This window comes from Amblyomma mixtum, chromosome 3, assembly GCF_055824585.1.
Source record: "Amblyomma mixtum isolate Tamu chromosome 3, ASM5582458v1, whole genome shotgun sequence".
Classification (NCBI taxonomy): domain Eukaryota; kingdom Metazoa; phylum Arthropoda; class Arachnida; order Ixodida; family Ixodidae; genus Amblyomma; species Amblyomma mixtum.
Genome location: NC_143014.1, coordinates 398,570,512 through 398,593,083, shown reverse-complemented (window position 1 = coordinate 398,593,083; position 22,572 = coordinate 398,570,512). Strand labels below are relative to the sequence as shown.

The 22,572-nt window shown below is 46.3% G+C and overlaps 1 protein-coding gene across 1 annotated transcript; it reads right to left on the bottom strand.

The window, feature by feature from the left end:
- Positions 1–152: 152 nt before the first annotated feature.
- LOC149357313 (cyclin-dependent kinase 9-like) lies at positions 153–22,330 on the bottom strand. The gene is made up of 6 exons (XM_089584528.1): positions 22,151–22,330; positions 21,893–21,974; positions 21,741–21,831; positions 12,857–13,023; positions 9,124–9,531; positions 153–937 (listed from the first exon to the last, which is right to left on the bottom strand). Exons 1-6 carry the CDS (start codon positions 22,309–22,311, stop codon positions 659–661), a joined length of 1,188 nt encoding a protein of 395 aa, XP_089440654.1. The 5' UTR covers positions 22,312–22,330; the 3' UTR covers positions 153–658.
- Between the last annotated feature and the right edge of the window lie 242 nt (positions 22,331–22,572).

Below are 22,572 nucleotides of genomic sequence, written 5' to 3'. Positions count from 1 at the left end.
GCCAGCCGTGATCCCTTCCACCCGTGTGAATACACCTAAGCTGCAGCAGATGACATGTGATGCAGGTGACTATGCACAGGTGTCGGGAAGCCTACCCACGTTAAGCAGCACTCTGTGAAAAATGATTTTTACGAACATGCCACCTGGCAGGGTAAAGATACTGAGTGTTTTTAATGATGTTCTTCTACATGCATGCTCACAAAAATGCATGAGTTCTCTAAGCTACGCATGTTTCTGGCACGAGGGAAAGAAAAAAAAGATCTCTCTCTCCATGCAAGACTCTCGAGAACAGAAATGCATTCCTGGCCCTGGAAGACCAGAAAGAGCTGCAGAAGACAAGTTCATCAAAGCCTACACACCACACACCTGCGTCCATTAGCGCAGACAGATGCACTCGTGGTGGCTTCAAACTTAACATAATCGCGACTACACATGTGGCTGTGTGTCACTCTCCTGATGAATGCTGTCCACAGTCAGAGTCACACTCCAGGCTGAGGAGGAGCAGCTGATGATGATGGGGGGGATGTCTGCATGTTTCAAATGTGACAGTCAGCATAGGTACGTGTGCACTGTGCGCACACCAGTAGCAGGCACCAGAGAGAAATGTGGTAGCGAGTCACTGCAATTGATGACACTAGGCACAGCAGCTGGGCTCGGGTCAGAAGACACGGTCGTGGTACTGCCCGTCGGAGGGGGCCTTGGGCGGATGGTGGGGTCCCTGCGGAGGCTGCTGCTGCATCACTCGGCGCCTCGGGGGTGCCAGGTACTCAAACATGGACTGCGTGTGCTGGGACAGCATCTTGGCCAGGTCACACGGCATGGGGTCCGTCCAGAAGAAGTCGTGGTTGAGCGCATTGTCGCTGTCAAACCGCTTGCTCGGATCCAGGTGCAGCAGCTTGTCCAGCAGGTCCAGGGCATACGGGTCCTTCACATACGCCTGCACGCAAGCCACACCACTGTCTGAACTGACCCACGTTGAGCCGGCACACTCTGCTGTTTTGTGCGATGCAATTTGTGACCCTCTGTGGGCACAGCACACTATCTCTAAGGTAAACTGTACACCAAACCATGCAAGTCCTGTATTTTCCAGACTACAGTTTGCAGGGGCAAACTTTGGCCTAAAATGAAGTTTTTGCTTAGATAGTCTGCACCTGGCATATAGACCGCAGGGGCGGATTTCGGCTGGAAATAAGTTTTTGAGATTGTCCACTGATGTGTCGGAGAAGCAGCCCACACTTGTGCATTTTTTTTATCGCCATCAAATTCATTCTCCCCTGCCTGGTTTGACTTTTACTGCTTGCACACGCTCCACTCCACTCAGCTCGAATGCTGCTGGGAAGGCTGTTCATCTTTTCGTAGCCATCACACTCGCATATGTCGAACCTGAGTGCATATCAGAGCCCATTTCACGATGTGATTTAGCACATCGAAACTGTCGCAGCTGCAGTCGGGTCCAGTTATTTCAGCAACCACGCCGGCCTTCTTCGGATATGACAAATAATCTTAAAAATTTTAATCGTCAATAGTCCCCACCAGGTGAAATATCAGCTTTTCAACATCTAATGTCTGAAAAATAAAGCACTTTGGCAAGTTGCTTCAAGTTTGGTGACAAAAAGCATGCTGCACTATGAAAGGCTTGGTTTCAGTGATACATACTGTGCAAGTTTGACACAGCAACAGCATCTGCACAAAGGCCTCGCACTAGCTTATTAGATTATCTTCCCATGGCAACACGCATGCACCCTCCACAAAAAATAAAGGGCTGCTGTTCCCGGACTAACTTTTGCACGAGGAAGTAAAAAAAAAACAAAAAAACGCACAGATGAGTGGTGCCAATATTCCATAACAAGCTTCATACTAAGCAGGTCAGGGATACATGCCTAGAAATGCTCGTGGTGGTGTCAGCACAACACAGCCTTTCTTTCAAAAGCCTAAAGCTCATGCTAAACCAGCACATTCTGAATTAGTGCCGGCACCAAGCAGCGGACCCCAGAAGAGCGCAGGCAAAATTATGCATGCTATGCACATCCACATCAAAATGTCACTTCACCAGCACACTCAGTGTATAGACTGCTGTGCTGTTATTGAAATCACAGTGACCTTTCCTGTGCTATTGATACATCTGCTCATGTTGTAGTCCTAAAGGAAGCCTGTCCGAATTATATGCAGGAACACGTAAAATTTTGAAAGCACAAGCTGATGGGCGAGTTGGTTATTCATCGTTTGATTTGAAGCAGCGCAAGGCCAAAAGCGAAAGAAGAGAGCAGAGAAAGAAAGAAAGAAAGAAAGCGCTGTGTCGTCCGTTTCTTTCTCTGCTCTATTCTTTGGCTTTTGGCCTTGCGCTGCTTCAAATCAAACGTAAAATTTGTTACACAAAAACATCTTACTCTGTATATCAATGTGATCACTCAGGTGAGTGTGGTTTTGGTGTCTCGAACCATCACAACAGCCTATACATTGACAGTTCGACTGTGCTGGAGTTTGTTTTTCGGCATGCTATTGTTCACCTTCTTACTACAGTTCATTTTTGCTACAGCTGCATGAAATCTCAAATGTTCTTTGCATAAAATTAATAAGATGTAAGTAATTTATTATGTCTTCCTGTTTACCTATTCGGCAATTTTGAACTTTCAAGTATTAACAGGTCACATGAGTACCACACCAAATAACAATTCTGAACAATGAAATGTCTCAAAGCTTTGTCTTCAATCTTCTTTAACCCAGGTGCTCAGTCCACAAGGGTCACGTGCTCAACGTTACAATATATTAGGCTTATTAATAACTACTGCACCTGATATCACTTCTAAGAGTAGTTACCTATCAGGAATAAGTGGCGATTCTTCACTACATGTACTACCGAACTTACCTGCCCAAACATTGGCTAACAATACAAAAGTAATAAAGTATAAACATGTCAGGGGCAATTATTGTGTGATCAATGCACTGAACACCTTTTTGATGAGCTCTTGGCAAACTGATGAAAGATACACGGACACCGATTGGCACCTGTTCAGAGATCAGCTTTGTGAGACGGCAGACTTGTATGTTTGTCAATAAAGAGTTTTAGCTGTGCGCCCACAACGGCTTAGCGCATGCACGGAGCTTACGGGGACGATAGTGTGCATGTGCAGAACGCAAGCACGAGCCCTGCATCTTGCGTATGATACGCAAGCCAGTGAACTTTGCGCTGCGGTGTTTGCGTGGCTTGTGTGGTTGACAACGTTGACAACACAGCAGTGCCCTGCCTGCCCACTTGGAACCAAATATTGCGCCGCCGCTGCATCTTTTGACGCGATATCCCTAAACAGTTGCATTCACTTTTGTTTTGTGCATTCTCACCCCTCCGTAATGATATACGTGAGAAACAGTCGTTTATTAATAAAGTTGCCGAATTTCTTGCTGTTAAGCCTATGTACAGCGTACACTGTCGTCATAGCAACGACACCAGGGGAAGGACTTCTCCAACTTTGCACAGAAATTTACATTTTCATTTGATTTAATTAATTTACACTTAAAAAAAAAACAAAGCCTTTGATGCATGGATTACTAACAATAATAAAACAAAAAAAAATTTCTGGCACACATTTCAAGAGCTTTGACTTGCTGTCACTAGATGGCGCGCGCCACAGCATGTTAAGCTTCTCGGGCGCTACGCTAGCCGCTCTCAACTAGAACTGTCGTTGCCAGGATGGGCGGCAGTGCGTGTAAGGCGTGCGCGTCTGCAAAGCTTTTGCGGATGCACAGCTAAAACTGTCTCATGAATGAACTTGACTAATCGCCACTTTCCACAGTACAACCACTGTTTAAAAAATGTCATGGAAACAAAAAAAAGATTTTCCTGCAAAGCAGAAGTTTCCTGGAAAGGCTGAGAACTGGTCAGCACTACAAGAAGTTTCAGACCTAAAAAAATGCCTGAAACATTCTAAGCACCACTACTTTACTGTAACATTGGCAATGCTGCTTATGACAAGTTTCCGCCGAATATTTCGGACCAGTGTTAACGAGCAAGAACAGTCATTAATATATTTCTGACTGTTAGTTAAACCTTGCTCCTAGCACTGACTGCTAGGAACAAGACTTAAGAAACATTCAGTGCGGCTTTTTAAAGAACCAATATTACCAACATTACTGAATACGAATGTGCTATCAGGGACAAAGGTCCCCAGGACACGCGATAGAAAACTGAAGCACATAGCTGTGTTACTGCTTGCTGGCTTGAGACTGCAACAGCTGAGGCGGAACTTGGGCTCGCATGCTCATGTGGGGGAGTGAAATAAGGTGATTGTTGGCAGACATGGCAACTGTGCACCTCCTGGAGACTGTGCACAGCTTCTTCAACATTTTCATGCACAGCTGCGAGGGCCGGGCCTCCTCTTCGCCCAGGAAACTGCTATGGCCATGCAGCCCACCCACAGCCAGCAACGAGAAAGAACAGGCGCTCACATTGGTGCCAGTCTGACATGAGGTCTGCTTGACATCGCACGAGCTGCACCAGTTCGGGTGCAGCACTTTTGTCACTCCTTTTTGCAGTGCCACCAGCATCTGCTGCACTTCAGTGTTCGTTCTGCAAAAGTGCCTGTCTAGCTCAGCAAGATGGTGATGACCATGCGTAGGTAGGAGAAGATATGACAGTGACTGCTGTCTTAATTAAACGATTACAGTTGTCTTGTGAAAGCAGGAGGTCTACACAGCCCTCTGTGGCATCAGAATTGTGAGCCTAAGCATTCAAGCGGAGCCTGCAAGGCTCCGCTTGAATGCTTCAGGGCATAACTCATGTGCACATTATAATGCATGCAACAACTTTCAGAAAAATCACAATTTCCGAGGGCTGGTTCATAACAACACTTTGTCATGATACGGTGTGTGAAATCTGTTTACATAGCTTGGGCTGCTGGCAGTCATTGATGTAAGCGGTATGCAGCTGGCTGTGATTTGGTGCAACGCAGTCAACTGAGCCTGCAGTCACTCATTTGCTCCGCTTTGGAAGTAGCTGCAGAGCACTAGTGCTGAGCTGCATTTCAATGGCCTGAACCGGTGCCGCTCACTCCCGCAGAACTTCATGGAGCTACTGCAGTGAGTGCAGCCAAACTGAGCAAATGGCCTAGGCCTAGTTTTCTTTCTTCTGTTTTTCTCACTGTATCCCACAGTAGCTGCTATTTGTGTAACAGCAAACTAGCACCCATCAGCTATTTGTGCATGTTTTTTCTCTCCCAATTTTCGCTGTCCATCGTGCTTGCCGAATGCTTCGAAGGTGGCCCAGCAGAGTAGTCAGCTCTCTAATCTTGCTCCTTCTGCAGCACAGCCATTGCCAACTCCCAAGCAGGCGTACCATGCACCTCACCGCAATGCGCGTGGTGCCAATATCTGGCACTCTCTGCACTGTGATCAAGCATGTTCCGATTCTACGGCAGTTGAAAATGCGGCCCCAGAGCTTTAAAGGCCAAAGCGGATGCACTTTGCGCATACGTGCCTTTTAGTCGGTAGGAGCCAACACCTGACACATGACGCACGCAATGCCCAGATCTGACCATGTCGAATCTCTGCACTAGCAGTGGTGCACAATGATGCCCTGCCTTTTTCACACTGGCAAGAAAGCTTTCCCCCAAGAAAAAGCACTCTCACAAGATGGCTTCCCCACACTTTACCGCGAAGGTGCACAGAAGCCATCTTGCGGGGGTGTACTTTCTTGTGTAGACACATCTTATATATATACAGTATAATCTCGTTACTACGAACCTCACATTAACAAATTTTTCATATTTACGAACTTTTCCAAAATCCCCGCCAAAATATCTATATTTTCAATGTAAAAACATTTCACTACTACGAATTTCAAAATACTGAACATTTCAGAATAACGAGCATAATTTATTTGCCCACCTATTATAAATGCACCTCATTATTACGAACTTACCCCAGAGAAGTGAGCCGACTCCCCGAGAGGCACACGCTAACTCTGCTAATCGCCAAGGGCAGGCATCCGATACAATCCAGTCCAATCCGAAGCCGCCTTGCAACCGGAAGTTGGCTCGTCTCTCCTCCTCCGTTTTTTTTTCTCCCACGGTGTGCCACGGCCGGTCTCGACGCGTGCGCTCTCTCCTCTCTCCTTAAGAGAGAGCGAGAGAGCGCGCGCGTCGAGACCGGCCGTGGGTGTGCATGTGACTAGACTACCTCCGCGCTTTTCTTTTTTTGTGTGCGGCCGCCGCGAACGCGAGGCCTAGTCGTTTCTCGCCGCTGCGTGTTGACTGTGCTGACGATGAATTCTGCGGGCGCCAGCGTCAAGATGAAGCAACGGCAGTTCACGCTTAAGGAAACACATCATTTCGGAAGCGCCTAGTGCAGCGCTGTTAAACCTTCGGCTCGGACTCCCGACAGCCATAAATGTCCGCCAGGCTGCCGAAATGGTAACTGGGGTGTGGTGGAACGTAAAGGCCTCGACCATCAACAACTGCTGGAGGAAAGCTGGCCTGGTGAAATCGCCGCTTCACACAGAAGACTGCGATGGCGCTGAGAGCACGGATGACGACAGCGCAAAAGAGGTGCGGACTGAAGTCACTGCGAAACTCTCTGTAGACTCTTCTGTAACTTTTGCCGACTACGCCGAGTCGGAAAATGCTGCCCCTGACTGTAGAAGACATCGTGAGCAGCGTTCGCGAGTATGGAGAGCGCGGCGAAGAAAATGAACTGGACGACGATGCCGACTCGCCGCCTGCAGACCAAGCGGCCGAACCTGTGTCTAGTGCGGAGGTTCTTGCATCCATAGGCAAACTTTGCACATTCATCGGACGTTGTAGCGATGTGCCTGATTCTGTGCTCCAAAAAGTTGACGTTGAAGAGTTCGTCCTGGGGCGCCTGTGTCGCACCCGCCAGAATCACGGATTTCTTCAAATAAACGAGCGCTGAACCTCTCGTTTGCGTTCCTGTTTGAAAATTACATAGCTTGTCGTGTGCCCTTCCTGAAGGTACAGTATTTTCATTGTCCAGTAATACTACTACCTTTTCTCGCGAGTCTTTCGTTATTACAATATTTCAAAATAACGAACGATTATTCGCGACCCCGCGAAGTTCGTTGTATCGAGATTTCACTGTATATAAGATGCGTCTACACAAGAAAGTATATATATATAAGATAAAGTCACCAGAAATTGAAAAACATAACAGGATTTAATTCACGACATTTCGGCTGGAGGACTCAAAAAAGGCTGGTCCTCCGGCCGAAACGTCGTGAATTAAATCCTGTTATGTTTTTCAATTTCTGGTGACTTTATCTTATATTAATCAATCAGCTGCCAAGAAATCATTTTTGATATATACCGTATTTACTCGCATAATAGGCGCACTTTTTTTCCAGAAAATCCGGCTCAAAGTTCGGGGTGCGCCTATTACGCGGGGTAAAATTTCCGGAAATTTTTCGACTCGCAAAATTGAACACACCGCGTAAACGCACTCGTGTACGGGCCGCACCCCGTTTTCGCGAAGAAAATGTTAAAAAAAAAAAGATCCGTGTAAGGGCCGCACCGAAACTTTCCACGACACACGCGGGAATAGCCTTTAGAATGCACGCGCCGAGGCCTCCGCGATCGGCTCCGGCTGCGCGCAACGGGCGCTTGATCGCGGAGGCCACGCACGTGCACAGGAGCTTCCAGACGCCGCCCACGGAGGGCGCCCAAGGCCAAGCTTATCATCATCATCGTTTTCCTCCGCCGCGAGCTTTCACTATCTATATCGCCATCAGCATCTCCAGCTCGTTTTTTTTTTGTTGTTGTTGTTGTTGCTGTCAAGTGCCGGGATTTGCGGTAGGGCGATAGTTATCGTGGTTTATGGCTTTGCCGCGGAGCGTTGCTGTTTTAGCTCGATGGGCAAGCACCTTAACAGCTACACGGCTGGGAGTTTGCTCTCGAACACGGCAAGCGTGTGGCAGGTCGGAAAATACGACGTGGCCGAGAAGTGCGGCAGTTGCGACTGCGGCGTCCCTAAATTTTCGTACGCGACTCCAAGCGCAGAGGTTTTCGTGGGCCTAAGTCGGGAACGTTTCCGGCTGGAGATGAAGCTTTCCAAACAGACGTTGAAAGTGAGCATCCCTGAAAACTGTGTGCGGCTGCTCCACGCGATGTCGTTGTACATGCTGTGGGTCCGCAGCAGCTGCGACGGCAGCAGCACTAGTAGGGACTAGTAGTCAGTTCAGCAAAAACTTTGTTAAAATAAAGATTGGGAAGCGGGGGTGGCGAGGCGTCGGCTTGCAATCGTGTAAATACAGTATTGATCACAGTGCCAAGTTCGGGGTGCGCCTATTATGCGCGGAAATAAAAAAATCTGATTTCTCGCGCCCAAACTAGGGGTGCGCCTATTATGCGAGTGCGCCTATTATGCGAGTAAATACGGTATATATATATATATATTCTTTCTTTTACAGCGTGGTGTGGATGTGGATGCTGCACAAGTGCCGTTGCGTGGGGTCGCCGAGGTTTGCGGTTGCTGCGAAAGTTCATCTTAACCGAAGTGCACACAAAACAGTTTGCCTTAAGTGGATTTTTTTATACTGATTCCCATGGGAAACAAACCAAATGGTCTCACACTGTTCCAACTTATCCACGAATTCGTCTTAACAGGCATCAACTTATAGACAAAGCTCAAAGTGGTAGCTGCAATTACTTGTACTTACCATAATTTTAAACTGTAATTGCTTTGTAGACACTTGTGCTTGCGCTAAAAATGGGTGGTGCACGGCATGCTTCTAGGAATTGCTTGCTCGCGAGTTCATTCCCCAAGGGGCAAAATTTTGCAGAATGGTGAACAACATACGCATGCATGCTAATGAAAGTCTAGCCTGGATCATACAGGTGAGTTGGCATTTCACCTGCATGGGTGCATGCCTGGCTGTGTGCAATGCGGCAGACCTACATGCCTGATAGCATGTGCGTAATTTGCAAGTTGTAAGCTGAGCCTCGGCTGGCACAAACTGCACACACAGGGGCACCCAGTAAACAATCGCTATTAAGATTGTGCCGGTCGCTGAACCTCCGAAGAATGCATTCATTTAAAGCTGGCTGCCGCACTAAACAGCAAACTGCGACCCAGGAAAGCCAGGCGCCCCCAGGAACCCCCAAGGGAGAGTATGCTTGCCTTGAGCCGCTCCTTGACCTTGCGCTTCTGGCCCTTGGGCAGGTTGAGCTTGGCGAACAGCTCGAGTTTCTCCACCCCAGGCCACACATCGGGCGTGAGCGAGCCACACAACTGGCTGATGAGGCTGATCTGGTGCTGCTCGGTGTTGCCCTGCATGATGGGTGAGCGGGTCCACATCTCAGCCATGATGCAGCCAGCACCCCACATGTCCACCGGGGGTCCGTAGTTGCGCTCGCCCAGCAACAGTTCGGGTGGCCGGTACCAGAGGGTGACCACACGGTTGGTGTACCGGTTGGGCTGCCCCGTCTTGCTGAGGGAAAAGGCCCGTGCCAGGCCAAAGTCGGCCAGCTTGAGCACACCTGCCTTGGTGATGAGAATGTTGGCCGCCTTCATGTCACGGTGCAGGATCTGAGCGAGCAACACGAAACCCAGGGACAGGTGAACAAGGCGGCTTGCGCAATTTCTTCACACACAGATGTGCAGCTCGCACCTGGCACACATCCTCCATTACAAGGCACCATAGGACTGCGCTTTCCAGTACCCACATGAGCACAAATAACGCCCCTAGTTTCACGCAATTCCACGAAAAATAGAATGAGCATTTTTCGTGGAATCGTACTAGCAGCCACATTCTATTTTTTGATGCCACTGTTTTTATGGACACCAGTAGCAATGACAGTATGATGGGAAAATGACTACCTTATTTTCATGAATATTATGTGAGGGGGGGTAGTTTGAGAGCTCAATAGAATTTTAAAAGAAATATTACAACCATAACACAATCTCAAACTGTTCGGTCCAATCATAGGCAAGGCCCCCCCCCCCCAAATGCAGATGGCATGATAAAATACGGAAGCAGCAGATACGCTGCCATCACTTGTGAGGCAACGATTCAGATGCGCGTTCCACAATCCAGTGAAGCCAAGTCTATCATTCTTTAATGCACACAGCCGCCCACGCAGCAGCAGCTTCTGCTACTCGGTGTTTCAAACTGCCTAGTCCTGCGCCTCTGCCCTTTCTTTGGCTTCCCTGCTCCACTGAAACTCTTTTCATTGCCTTCTCTTCCTGAACAACCCACACCACCTTCTTTCGACATCCACAGCCATCTTCTGTGCATTTGCATGCAGCGCACTTTTGCCCCAAGGCCAATAAAAGGCTCGCTTCTCGTAGCTACTCTCAGGCCTACTGGCGAAGGCTCCATCTGGTATCAACACATTTTTATTTTTTGTTCTGATCTGGTAGATACAAAAATTTTTTTGATGGTGGGTTTGAGGCTTCTGTGCAGTGCACAGACTACCCCAAGCTAGTAGAGCTAGTGAAAATGCTTACTGAACCACACTCAAAATACAAGCAAGCACATGATAAATGGCTCACATTACTGATAATTTTTATTCTGAAACTGAAAAACCAGCAGCTGTTACCGGGCGCTAGAAGTGACGTATAACGAATTTCTTCGACCTGATGAGGCGCACTTGCTCATTGTATGCTCGTGCCGCTGCTATGTGTCACTAATGCCTTGTGCATTTTAGCACCAAAAAATACCAAACTTTAATATGAAGTGGGCCATATATGCACATCAACTACTTAGCTGTGGCTCACAAATGGACGTGCTTGCGTTTTCACACATGCCTGTGCGACTTGGTTACTATTCACACACATCGCAATGCTCGTCTCCCATATTTACAGGCAATACAAAACAGGGGTGAACACAAGAAATGGGCCAAGCACTGGACATCAACTGCATTGATTCAAGACACACACATACAGTAGAAAACACACAAGCATACGCATACGCACCAGTACAGGGCAGCCAAGACGAAGAAGAACGCTAAGCAAGATTGCACGACAAGAGCCACTGGCACATGTTTGCACAGAAACTGAGGCTCCTTATCAGCGTGCCCAAGAAAGCGCCGCTGAAGCATGAATTCCCTTTTAGTGCGAGAGCACTACTTCACTAGCAATCCCAAAAAATCCGATGGGTCTCTGAAGCCTCAGCCTTTGACCTCTGACATGAAATGATATGGTGTGGCTAGGGGAAGGTCACGTGGTACAAAAGTTTAAAAGAAATTATCTTGGAGGACAATGTTGAGGCAACGCCCAGGAAAGAGTAAATTCGAAGGACAAGTTCAGGCAATGTTTAGGCAACAGTCAACCTAATTAAAAACCAAGTGCTTTCACATGTCATACTTCGTTTCACAGCGTTAAAAAGTCGGTCAATTTTTTTAATACAGTAGAACCCTGCTGTTACGTTCCTCACTGCTGCGTTTTCCTGGCTGTTAAGTCGTTTTCATCCCGTCCCGGCATAGCTCCCATACCCCGGTTTTACAGTGTAACTGAAAACGTTCCCGCACGATATGTCGCAATCTGGCATCCCAAACCCGCCCGGGCAATTCGCGCCAACCGCGATTATAACTTCTGACGAGTCTTGGTCTTGGCCAGGCTTGACTATGGAACTGGCTGCAAGAAGCTGCACATGAGTTGGAGAGGCTGCCACTAGATGGCGATCCACATCTTGAACGCCAAACTTGTAACCGCGATCCCCGTGATCTTTGTCGTGATCTGATGGCATTGCACAAGCGGAAGGAACTTCCCCTTGAGGAAAAGCTGTACGTACTAAACGCAGTTGACAGGTAGGCAGCGCAGAAAAGAGTCGACATTGCCAAAGACCTTGGCCTACCACCCTCGACACTTAAGAGCATCGTCTCACAGCATGCCGAGATAGAAGGAAATGCCGCACTCTTCAGCCCGAAAGCTAAGCACGCTCGTGGCACCAAGTATGGAAACCTTGACGAGGCTCTTATGCCTGGTTTAAACAAGCGCACGATGCTGGTGTTAACTTCGACGGCAGAATTTTGCGCGAGAAGGTGATGGATATAGCCGACAGACTGGGCACCACTGACTTTGCGGTGCCAAATGGCTGGTTCGACCGTTTTTGAATCCACGTTGCCATGGATGCTGCTGTCGTGACGGCGGAGCGGCAAAGCATCGCCGAGATTGTTGCGAACTTGGTCACGTGTGAAGCCACTGACTGCGATGACGACGACGAGCGCGAGCCGCATGATTCCTGAGAGTTGGCATATCTGAGCTTTGGAGAAGCAGCCACTCCTCTCGACCTCCTCTGCAGGTATGCCGCACCCCAAAGCGACGTTGACAGCAATGCGGCCTTCTAGGCTACTGAGAAACGCGGGGTGCTTTCCAGCGAGTGAAAGAAACGGCAATCCACCATTCTCAATTTTTTAAAGTCCTAAGCTCACTTTGCGGGAATAAATTGTTTCAAGTCAATGCTGCATTGTTTTCATTCATTTTCGGAGCTTTCCTCACTGTTTAATTTTCCCGGCTTTACGTTTTTTTCTTCTTCCCAGTCCGATGAAAAACGTATAAACAAGGTTCCACAGTAATCAAAAAGGCCTCCCAGAAAAGTATGTGGCATGCATTTTCTAGTGGGTGTCACCCCTTTGTGGTGGGCAACTCAGCCAGCTGGGGCCCCATCTTCCACACCACAGTGACAGAGAACACGGACAAGTGATGGATGATGAGGCAGGTAGACATGCAAATAGAATTGCAGTATTAAAAGCATAGCAAATGTTATCCTAGGCAATAAAAGCTTCATCACACAAACCATGCATTACACGTTCCTGTGGGCACCAGCCACATAATGCACCCTGACCAAGGTTGCTGTAACCTGAACTGGAGGAGGCCCAGATGTGCCAGCCTGTAAAAGCACTGCACCCACCTTGTTGCTGTGAATGAAGTAGAGGCCATTGAGTAGCTGCTGCATGACTTTCTTGATCTCGCCAAGCGAAAACTTGACGTTGATGTTGCTCAGCAGGCCCGCCAAGTCGTGCTCACAAAAGTCAAAAACAAGGTAAAAGGTTGCCTTGCATCGGTTGAAAGGGGTTGCTGCAAAAAAACAAAGGCCACACAGCATAAGTGGCCAAGAAAGGGGAGCGCCAATATGGCAAGGATGAACAAAAGACAGAACACTGATGAATGACTAAGGCCACTGTGGATGACACGTGACCTTAGTAAGGAGATGCTGACACCAGACACACGCACCTTCTGCTACAGACCACGGTGTGTACAGACGCACCCCCCACAAGCTCCAGCAGCACCAACACCCGGCATTCAAATGTAACGCAAGCGCCAAGACTGCCAGATGCTCTGATGTTGCACCAAGCCCAGACTTTCATGTCTTGCTTGCTTCCCTTCATGTTATCACCTTAACACCCACCCCCCCCTGAGTCACAAATTATAACTCCGTTTCGTTGGGGCCTCATATTTCCACACCATAACTTGACACAGCTTTCAGAGTCTCAATTAAACTTCTTTCCACTCACTCTTGTCATAAGAAGTCCTCACATAAACACATGAGCACATTTTAGGTCTTCCAAAGCAGTCATGCTAGCAAAGCAAGCAAGTGAAGATACACATTCACCAAAGTCATACCAGAGCTACAATAAAATGTGGAGGTGTTCATCTTCAAAATGACTTTCTGTGTTCATTTCACATTGCCTAGTTTGAGATGGTGCTAGGCGGCTTGTCGCAAAGGGTTCGAAATATAATCTCCAGACAAATGTGGCACATTACATGCCAGCAGGAAAAGAATCGGCCACTAAATAAGTTATGCGCACATATGGAAACATTCTGAACGACGGCTATAGTAAATACCAATCTTGGGCATACCACCGACTAGGTGGGGCGACAAATGATCCCAAGCTTTGAATACGAGCCCTGTCATGACGTCATGAAGCTGTCACCACCTACCTAGCTGTTTGAGGGAAAATGACCTGTAAAGATAACAGTGCAGTGGGATATGCATGACGGTGCAGCAATGCACATGGAATGATTGAGTGAACTGTGAAATACCTTATGAAGTACACAAAGACTGGCAATGAATGCAAAGGCTCAAAATGTTTCGAAGCTGCAACAAAGGTCTTGAATGAGTACACAGAATTCACAGAAGTTGTGTAGGGCTTCCAGATGCAAGATCCTTACTTGAGCTTTGACCCAACAAGCAATTTACATGCGAGTAATATCACGTGCTACACAGCGTTTTATGAATCCTAGGGACCTGTGTGCGGATATGTTAGCGACGTGGGTACATCTGGAGACGATTACATAAGATTATGTGCACAACTAAGCTTTAACAGGAATGGACAGGCTCAACAAGGTTGTTAACTACGCTACAAGAAAATACAAGGACATCGTGGAGATAATGAAATTAGTTTATATTCATATAACACTTAGTTTATGGTTTCACGGGGTTTAATGTCCAAAAGCGACTCAGGCTGAGAGACGACGTAGTGAAGGGCTCCAAGAATTTCGACTACCTGAGGCTCTTTTAATATGCGCTGACATTACACAGTACACAGAATTCTAACGCTTTGCCTCCATCGAAATGCAACCACCGCGGCCGAGATTGAACTCCCGTCTTTCGGGTCAACAGCCGAGAGCCATAACCACTAAGCCACCATGGCGGCTTTTGAACATGGCTAAGGTAATTTTGAAGCATAGTTTGGTCAGACATGGTGGGCACCGTGTAGCAAATGATGGAATCATAGTGAACAAACATTATTATTGATGATGATTGATTTTAATGGCGCAAGGACATCTATGGCCAAAGAGTGCCATGACACAAGGTTTTTTTTTTATATTCAAGGTGGTGCCAAAGACCCATTTTCCCAAGCATTTCACCCTAAAGATGCCGAGCACCAGGCCAGGGGAAAGCTTGTACCCACTGTATCACCGGTGGGCAACCGCCGGCACTGGGAATCGAACCCCGCACCTCTCGCATGCGAGGCGGGTGCTCAAACCACTAGGCCACGGCTGCAGTGAACAAACATTATATGATACGCTGCCAGACCACTAGTGCAGGTCAGGAACAAAAGTGAACCAACAGACCTGTGGAATTCCTGACGCTACTATACAGCGCAATCTGGACTGTTGACTAAAAAGCAACTGGAGTTTTTCGAGGCACACATATTTCAGGGAAAAAAATTTTTCTGAAGGTTCTCTTCTGTCCTGATCCTTTCCAGCAAGTCTGGCAGCCATGTGGCATTTCACTTCTCCACAAATCAGTTTTAAAGTGTGCCACCTTCACGATCTCTGCTCAGGCTATTTACATGGCTTGAGCAACCTGTGTTCTTGACATCACAATCATTACTCACATACTGATATCCGCTCCCCGCTTCCTGAAACAGCATATTCAAGACTTGTGTTCAGTCATTTCAGACATTTCAGAGGCGTCATTTGCAGCCATTATTTCAGCCATCCAATATTAACGCTAAAATTTTTTGCAACAATGAATGTGATGTCATCGCTGCATCGTGCAACGCTGCCTCTGGCCATGTAGGCAATTTTCAGTTTCAGTTTGCATGCTTTTGCTGTCATCAAGCTGTTTCACTCTGTACTTTAAGAAGTATCCAAGGAATACAGCGTAACAATTCAAAATGTTAAAAAAAAATATCTGGAGCTGCCCTTCGAAAAATGCAAAATGAGAGTGGTTAAAAGAAATTCCTTCATCCATGCAAAAACATTAATAAATTTAGCTTTGCAGAAAAAAAAACGGTGTTGCGCAGTCCTCATGTCTGTTAGTGCAGTAGATTTTAATTTTTACTGCTGGACAACCCCTGTTTTATGTGGCGCCTCCAAGATGGCGCCACATGAGCAACTGAAACTGCAGTGCACGAGGACCATAGTGCTGGCCAATTATGAAGCGCTGTTCCTTCGATGAGGAATAAACTAGGCCTAGCGACATGTAGCGCTACCATGGAGGAAAAGCACCACAGAGTTTATAAATACCACCTAGAGAGAAAGCTGGCGCCACCGTCTACAGAGTTTCTTAAAGGGGCTCTAATAAAGTTACAGCATGCCTGTGATGTTAAAGGGCGCTGCTTCACGAACATTGTCCAGCGAGAATTTTTTTTAATGTGCTTCGTAGAAGCCGAGTTATCTGTGGTGAAAATTTGAATTTCAGCGTCTTTGTGCCTTTCCCTCTCCTCATTACTTTCTGCACGCTGGAAGGTTGATGCTCCTCTGTCGGCCCCACCTCTGGGGGGCGGAGCTTCCTGACCTGCTGGAGCTACGCTGATTAAGGGCCCCAGCCATGGTAGCTTCCTGACGTCTGGAGGGATCTAACCAATAGCCACCTCTCAACTTGTACACAGAGGTGCAAGCGACAGAGGAAAAAGTCACCGGGAAGGGCTCGCCAACTTTCGCGCATGACTGTGGGTTCTCTGCTGCATGTAGGACTAGATTGTTTGGCTCAGGTTTTCATGACAGCCCAATGCAGCGTTTGAGCGAGTTGACGTGCTCTCCTCGGATGGTGTTTCAAAGCACCTTTAAAGGGCACTTCATCCACCGTGGAAATTGCAATAAATGAGAAGGAAAGCAGAAAGGCATAAACAAGCAACTAATTTGCCTATGGTGACAGAGGGCTTTCTCTTCATGCTGCCAAATTTAGCTGAGGAAAATAATTATTTTTTTTTTTTGCATTTACGCACACACTTTTCAGAGCAAATATTCTTTTAAAAAAATCGTTAACGCTTAAGTACACAACAGAAGCTTCTGCTTTCACACTGGGAAAAACAAATGTTTCACTGGCGTTCTCTGTTATTGCGAGTTCGGGCCCCATGTTCTTGCATAGGCTATGGTTCATGCCATGAGAAACTTGCCTGAATTCTTGCTTTTCTATGAAAAACTAGTTTGCAAGTGCTAAGTGCCGGCTCTGTGTAGTCCGCCTGTGTAGTGCGGTGAAGCCTGCTGCCTACCATCGGCGTGGCTACCGCAAGGTGCACGGGTTCGATATATCCGTTTTTTTCGCCGGAAAAGCCCATAATGCTCATTTCAACCTTTCTTTCCCCTCTATATGTGGCCAATTAGTACAGACTACTACACAATTAAACGCATGCCCTAGAATGCTCCTCACAGCTAAACAGGTGAATATTTTAAGCTCAAATTTCGCACAGAAATGGCATTTGGCCAGCAGAATTGTTTTATACCAAAATTGGTTGGGGTACTTGCCTGAATCAATGAGAAGTCGGATATTCGCATCATCTGCGGCGACAACGAAACGACCTCCTTTGCCAAATCTTGACAGCCGACAAACGAGATGGCGCCACCAATGCAATCACTGAGAGCGGCTTGTTTCGTCTTGTCGCCGCTGCAGATGACACGAATATCCGACTTCTTACTGATTCAGGCAAGTAACCTACACAAATGTGGTATAAAACAACTGTGCTGAACAAATGCCATTTCTGTGCTAACTCTGAACTCGAACAATTCCCCAGTTTAGCAGTGAGGAGCATTTTATGGAGGGAGTTTAACTGCAGAACAAGCTGCACGTTTTTAATGGCACAATCATCGCTGGGCGCTTGCTGCCTGGCGTCTGGTGGTTTGCATGCTCGTATCATCCGCCGCCACTTGATAAACTACTCTTATCTTCTCGAACCGTAATGCACTCTAGCCAGAATATTTTTAAAATTCGTGTTATCAGAAAATTTGGATGAACCGTAATCGTATCATCGAGATTCTACTTTATTTACATGGTGCCATCTACCAGGAGTGTTCTATGAGCCAATACCTTTCTTTGTGCTGCTGAATATAGAAACCTCAACTGAACAAAATTCGCAATTTAATGATGTTTTCAGCTGCAATCATGACTTTGTTATATCGAGATTCAACTGTATTATGTGCACGTTTCAGCAGTAGTACAAGGATTGCAGGTAGCCACAGACCTGACCCATGAAGGAGTTGCACCCGGTCAGAAAAAGTGCAACTCTTCCATGAGTAAATACATTAAATCTGGTGACAGGCACTCGTCAGCCAATTAACACCCAACACCATTAAACAGCAACTATAGCAAAATCATGAAACACGTCACGTATCCTTACTAACTGCTTGAATTCACATTTTTCACACCTGTGCTTACACCTATGCAACATGAGTTTAGAAATTTTTTTTCATGTGAAGCACAACTGCTCAGCTTGACTAACAATGTTCATTCTATTCTTGACTATTAGTTTCGAAGTAGATTGTACCCACTTGGATTTTTGTAAAGCTTTTAACTAAGTGTCCCACTACTTAATTTTTACTAAACTAGAAAAATTTGACACTGGCACCAATATATTGTCGATGCCAATTGAGTTCCAACTGGCCAGTCAAGTGCCAATTAAGGACTGAGTTCTTAGCAAGCCATTCTCAGTCCATGTATGCCAATGGCCACAGCTTGTCTTCAATTCCTTCTAACATCTGGTGTGCCACAGAGGATCAGTTTTTGGTTCCTCACATTTTCTCATTTTTATTAGCAATTCCCCTCCTAACCTCTTATCCTCATGCTAACAATTTTGCGTTACTACAAACTGACCTCGACACAATGTCTATCAGGTGCAAATGACCCTGAACACAAATAAACGCTAAGTAATGCGAGTCTCATGCCACAACACCACTAGCACCTCACATTATTCCATTCAGAGTACATCTTCAATGCTTGTTACATCACAAATATTTTTGTGTCTCTCTAACTGTGTGCCTTACTTCGGATGATCATGCTGGCCACATTATTGCCAATACTAATTGCATGCTGGAATGCTTATTAAACAGATTTGTCTGTGGCTCCGTCGTAAACTAATTTTTCACAAATATTGCGCTAAGTTAGAATATGCCTCACAAATACAGAACCCCCAAGCTAAACCATCAATAACCATAAATGAAGCAGTATAAACTGCACAGCTCGTTTTACTTTCCGAGGTTGATCAGCAGGCACAGCACTCACGAGACATATCCAGGGCCACTAATATAGGGTAAAATCTAAAGTTATCAATAACCTCCACTACATGTGGATTTCACGCAAACCGAGCTAAACCTTATTTCCACCTGAAAAAGGCACCTTTGAGAAAATGTAGCCTGGTAATGCAAAACCTGGACATACTTAGAAGGACAGAAAGCTGGGCAAATTCGCTGTGATCCACGGTATCCCAACGCGGAAGACGAGGACAAAGGAGAAACCATGGAATTTTTGGAGGGCGCCTTTGCAGTGTTGTAGGTCTTGATCAGTGTTGATGAGTTTTTTTTTTAACTCAGCCTTAGCAAGAAAGGTATACATGTATGCAAGTGTGTAATAAAGTTCAGTTGAAAGTGAAAAAACAGTGCTCGTGTCGTCTGGTTTTTCGTTTGTCCTCGTCTTCCGCGCTGATACCCCGGACACACTGTGTGGAAAGTAACAAATCTCTTGAGCCTACTCTACAGCACCACTCACAGCTTCTCATGATATCAGTCCTCCTTTTAAAGGGGCACTAAGGACAAACAGAAGTTGGCTTGTGTGGACAGGGTACTGCGTTCCAATCACACACGTCTCCCAAGCTGGGCACCACTGTACTGAGCACTGCCACGTGTTAGAAATAATAGCTGCTGTGATGTTTCAACATCACAGCCACAGAATATACAGTTTGCACCGACCTCATAGTGGCTGCCACCTGTAGGGCCAAAAGCGCAGCAAAAGCATGCACATTTTTCAAATCCACTTATCGCCACCTGTGGAAGCTAGGTTTTGTATCCAAAGATGGCTCCATGATGTCACATGCAAACTATCCATACAGGCCACAAAACTTGCTTCTGGCCTGTTCAGCATGTTTTCTGTCAGCAGTGCTCAACCTCTCTGGAGGATGAAGGCAATTCTCCTCAACCCTCCACTGCAGTAGGATTCTGGAGAGCCCCATTGTGCGGCTCGCAGCAGTCTCCGTGGTGTTTTTGAACAAAACAATGCAAGTGCAGGGGCAGGAAGGCCCAGTGCAGACATGCAAATGCTCCACATGCGAAGGGTAATGTCTGTGACAAAATAATTGTAGTGACCAATGAAAAAAAAAAAGATACTTGATTTGGTTAACGTGTTCTTGGTGCAACTTTACATTTGAAAGTAGCAAACAGAAAAAAAAAAGCACACCATGACCTGCAAGAAAACGATATTTGTTCACAGAAGAAAAGAAAACAAAAAAAGGAAAGCTGAGTTATAAAACAATTTCTTTAAAAACTCGAATTTTACCCAGTTTTGAAATAAAAAATAGTGCTCAATTTTTACCCCCACATTCTGCCCAATACAAAAGTGAAAAACAAAGGACCCTAACCATGCTCATATATTACCACTCCTAGAGATGCAGATAAAGATGTCAGCCTTTCCTTCAAAATTTACTGCATGAACACAGGTCTGAAAAAAGCCCTGTTAAATTCCCTTGATTGCATCTCATCACACACATACCATCCAGGCAAACCTGGCAGGAGGGACATTGGAACTTTTTTTGAGTGGGGAGGGGGGGGGGGGGGGGGTTATTTATAAGTTTATAAGGGGGTGTTATAATGTTATAAGTTTAAATATTGATTCCATTTCTTATATTTCTCTTATCTCCACTGTTAAAAGGTGTATTCGCTTAATGCATATAAAACTTATACTGAGATGGGCAGCTTTATAAGCACTGAAACGCACTGAAACGCGAGAAGTGACTGACTGTATTAATGAAGTATCCGCACAGTCTGTTTCAATTCTGTTAATCGTGTTTATGAACGGGTGTCAGCCAATCAGTGACTTCTGATGGGACATGATTTGTATAGGTTACTCAAACGAGAAACGTCTGCAAAAATTTTGAGGCAACCCCTCCCCTATTCTGCAGTCCCTGGCTGACAGCCCAAGTTGTCACATTACTGTTTTGCTAGGTTTGCCTTTCATCCCTGAGGCGTCACTGGGTTGGAATCGCCTACCAGCAGCTTTGCTCACCATTAACAATATTGAAGAATTCAAAAAGTGGTTACAAAACATTCCGCTTGAAATTAATGTTTTTTTTTATATGTTATTAGGTCACATTACATTGGGTCAAAAGAAACTACAACCTTGTAATACTGCCCAGTACATTTTTGTTTTATAGCCTGTAATCTTGCCTGCACTGTATGCTATAGTATTGTACAGTCAGTAGTTTATTCTGACTGTAATCCTATGTCATATATATGTGAAACTTTTGTGTACCTGCATTATCTTTTAGATTTTGAGATTACATATCCTGGTCTAATATATTGTAATTGCCCACTCCCCCTCTTTTAACAGCCTCTTGGCCATGAGCGAACCATGAAAAAAAGAAAGGTCAGTCCTTAAAATCAAGCAAGTCTTTTCTTTGGCCGTGAACTGAAAACAATTCACTTATTTAGGCCATGCCAACAAGTGCAAACACTGTAGCATTAAGCATCATCACCAACTGTCTACTGTACAGCTGCACATGTGCCCATTGCAGAAAAGACTGAATGCAGTGCAGCACAACAGCAGAATTTCGGTTGCATTATCACGCAACCACTGGCAGTGTGGGTACGTCCTCCATGCCTCTGCAAAGTGCCATTCAGGCCTTGTCAATAGTGACTGCATGCGCCCTCCAAGATCGCCCCCCGCCTGCCCCAATTTGCCCTTCTCACCATGTTTCTGCTCGCACACAGCACGATGATACCCGCCCCCTTGCTTCACGTGGGCTCGGGTACCAACGCCGCTGTTCGCCCCCATGACAACATACCTGCCTGTCGAACGGGCAGGTACTATGTCCGCTGGGCCCGTTCAGAATTACTGCGTGCACACAGCCAGTACGTACCTTTGGTGCGGCAGATCTCGATCAGGTTGACCACGTTTTCGTGCTTGAGAAGCTGCAGGATCTTAATCTCACGCAGGGCTGTGATGGGAAACTGCGACAAATCGTTGCTCACTACACTGTAACGAATGGAAGCCATGCTGCACGGTACTTACCCCTTCTTTTTCGTTTTCCATAAGCACCTTCTTGAGGGCAACCAGCTTCTTCGTCTGCTTGTGTCCGGCCTTGAACACTTCCCTGCACACGTACGATAACACCGAACACATTCGTCAGTGCGGCAGCAAAATACAAGCGCACACTGTACTTCGGGTCCCAGTACAATGGCATTAAAGCCACCCAGAACGACCCCATTTCGCCTCTGCGACCGTACCTGTGTTGCGTTCCAGGCAGAACTGAATGAATGAAAAACTTACCCGAACGTTCCCTGACCGATCTTGGCGATCTTCTCGTATTTGGCGACATCGTCGCAGTACGGAAATTCGAAGTCTTCGAGTTTGTTCGCGATCTGTTGCTGCTGGTTGCTTGCGCTGGAGCTCATTTCACATCCAGCAAGTGCTAACAGCACAAACAACATGGAGGAAGGCACACAACGCTCGATACAAACGGAAGAACCGGAAGATGCATAGCGCAATACGTCATGACGTCACAGCACATTTCAAGTTGCCATCAGCTTTCCCCGCTTCCCGTTCTTACCGAATGCATCTGACAACTCGTGTTTTTTTTAACAATTTTTTACGGTTTTGTAATATTGTAAATATTTTTTATTATTAAATTCTTTTAATATATAAAGATTGCACATTTATTATATATAAGATTGCGCAATTAAGTGCGGGCC

Excerpts from the sequence above, each read along its gene's own strand:
- LOC149357313 (XM_089584528.1), bottom strand. The coding sequence starts at position 22,311 with ATGTTGTTTGTGCTGTTAGCACTTGCTGGATGTGAAATGAGCTCCAGC. Across the intron at positions 9,532-12,856 it reads ACTTCATTCACAGCAACAAG|ATCCTGCACCGTGACATGAA; the intron begins GTGGGTGCAGTG and ends TTGCTCGCTCAG. Across the intron at positions 938-9,123 it reads AGGTCAAGGAGCGGCTCAAG|GCGTATGTGAAGGACCCGTA; the intron begins GCAAGCATACTC and ends GCTTGCGTGCAG.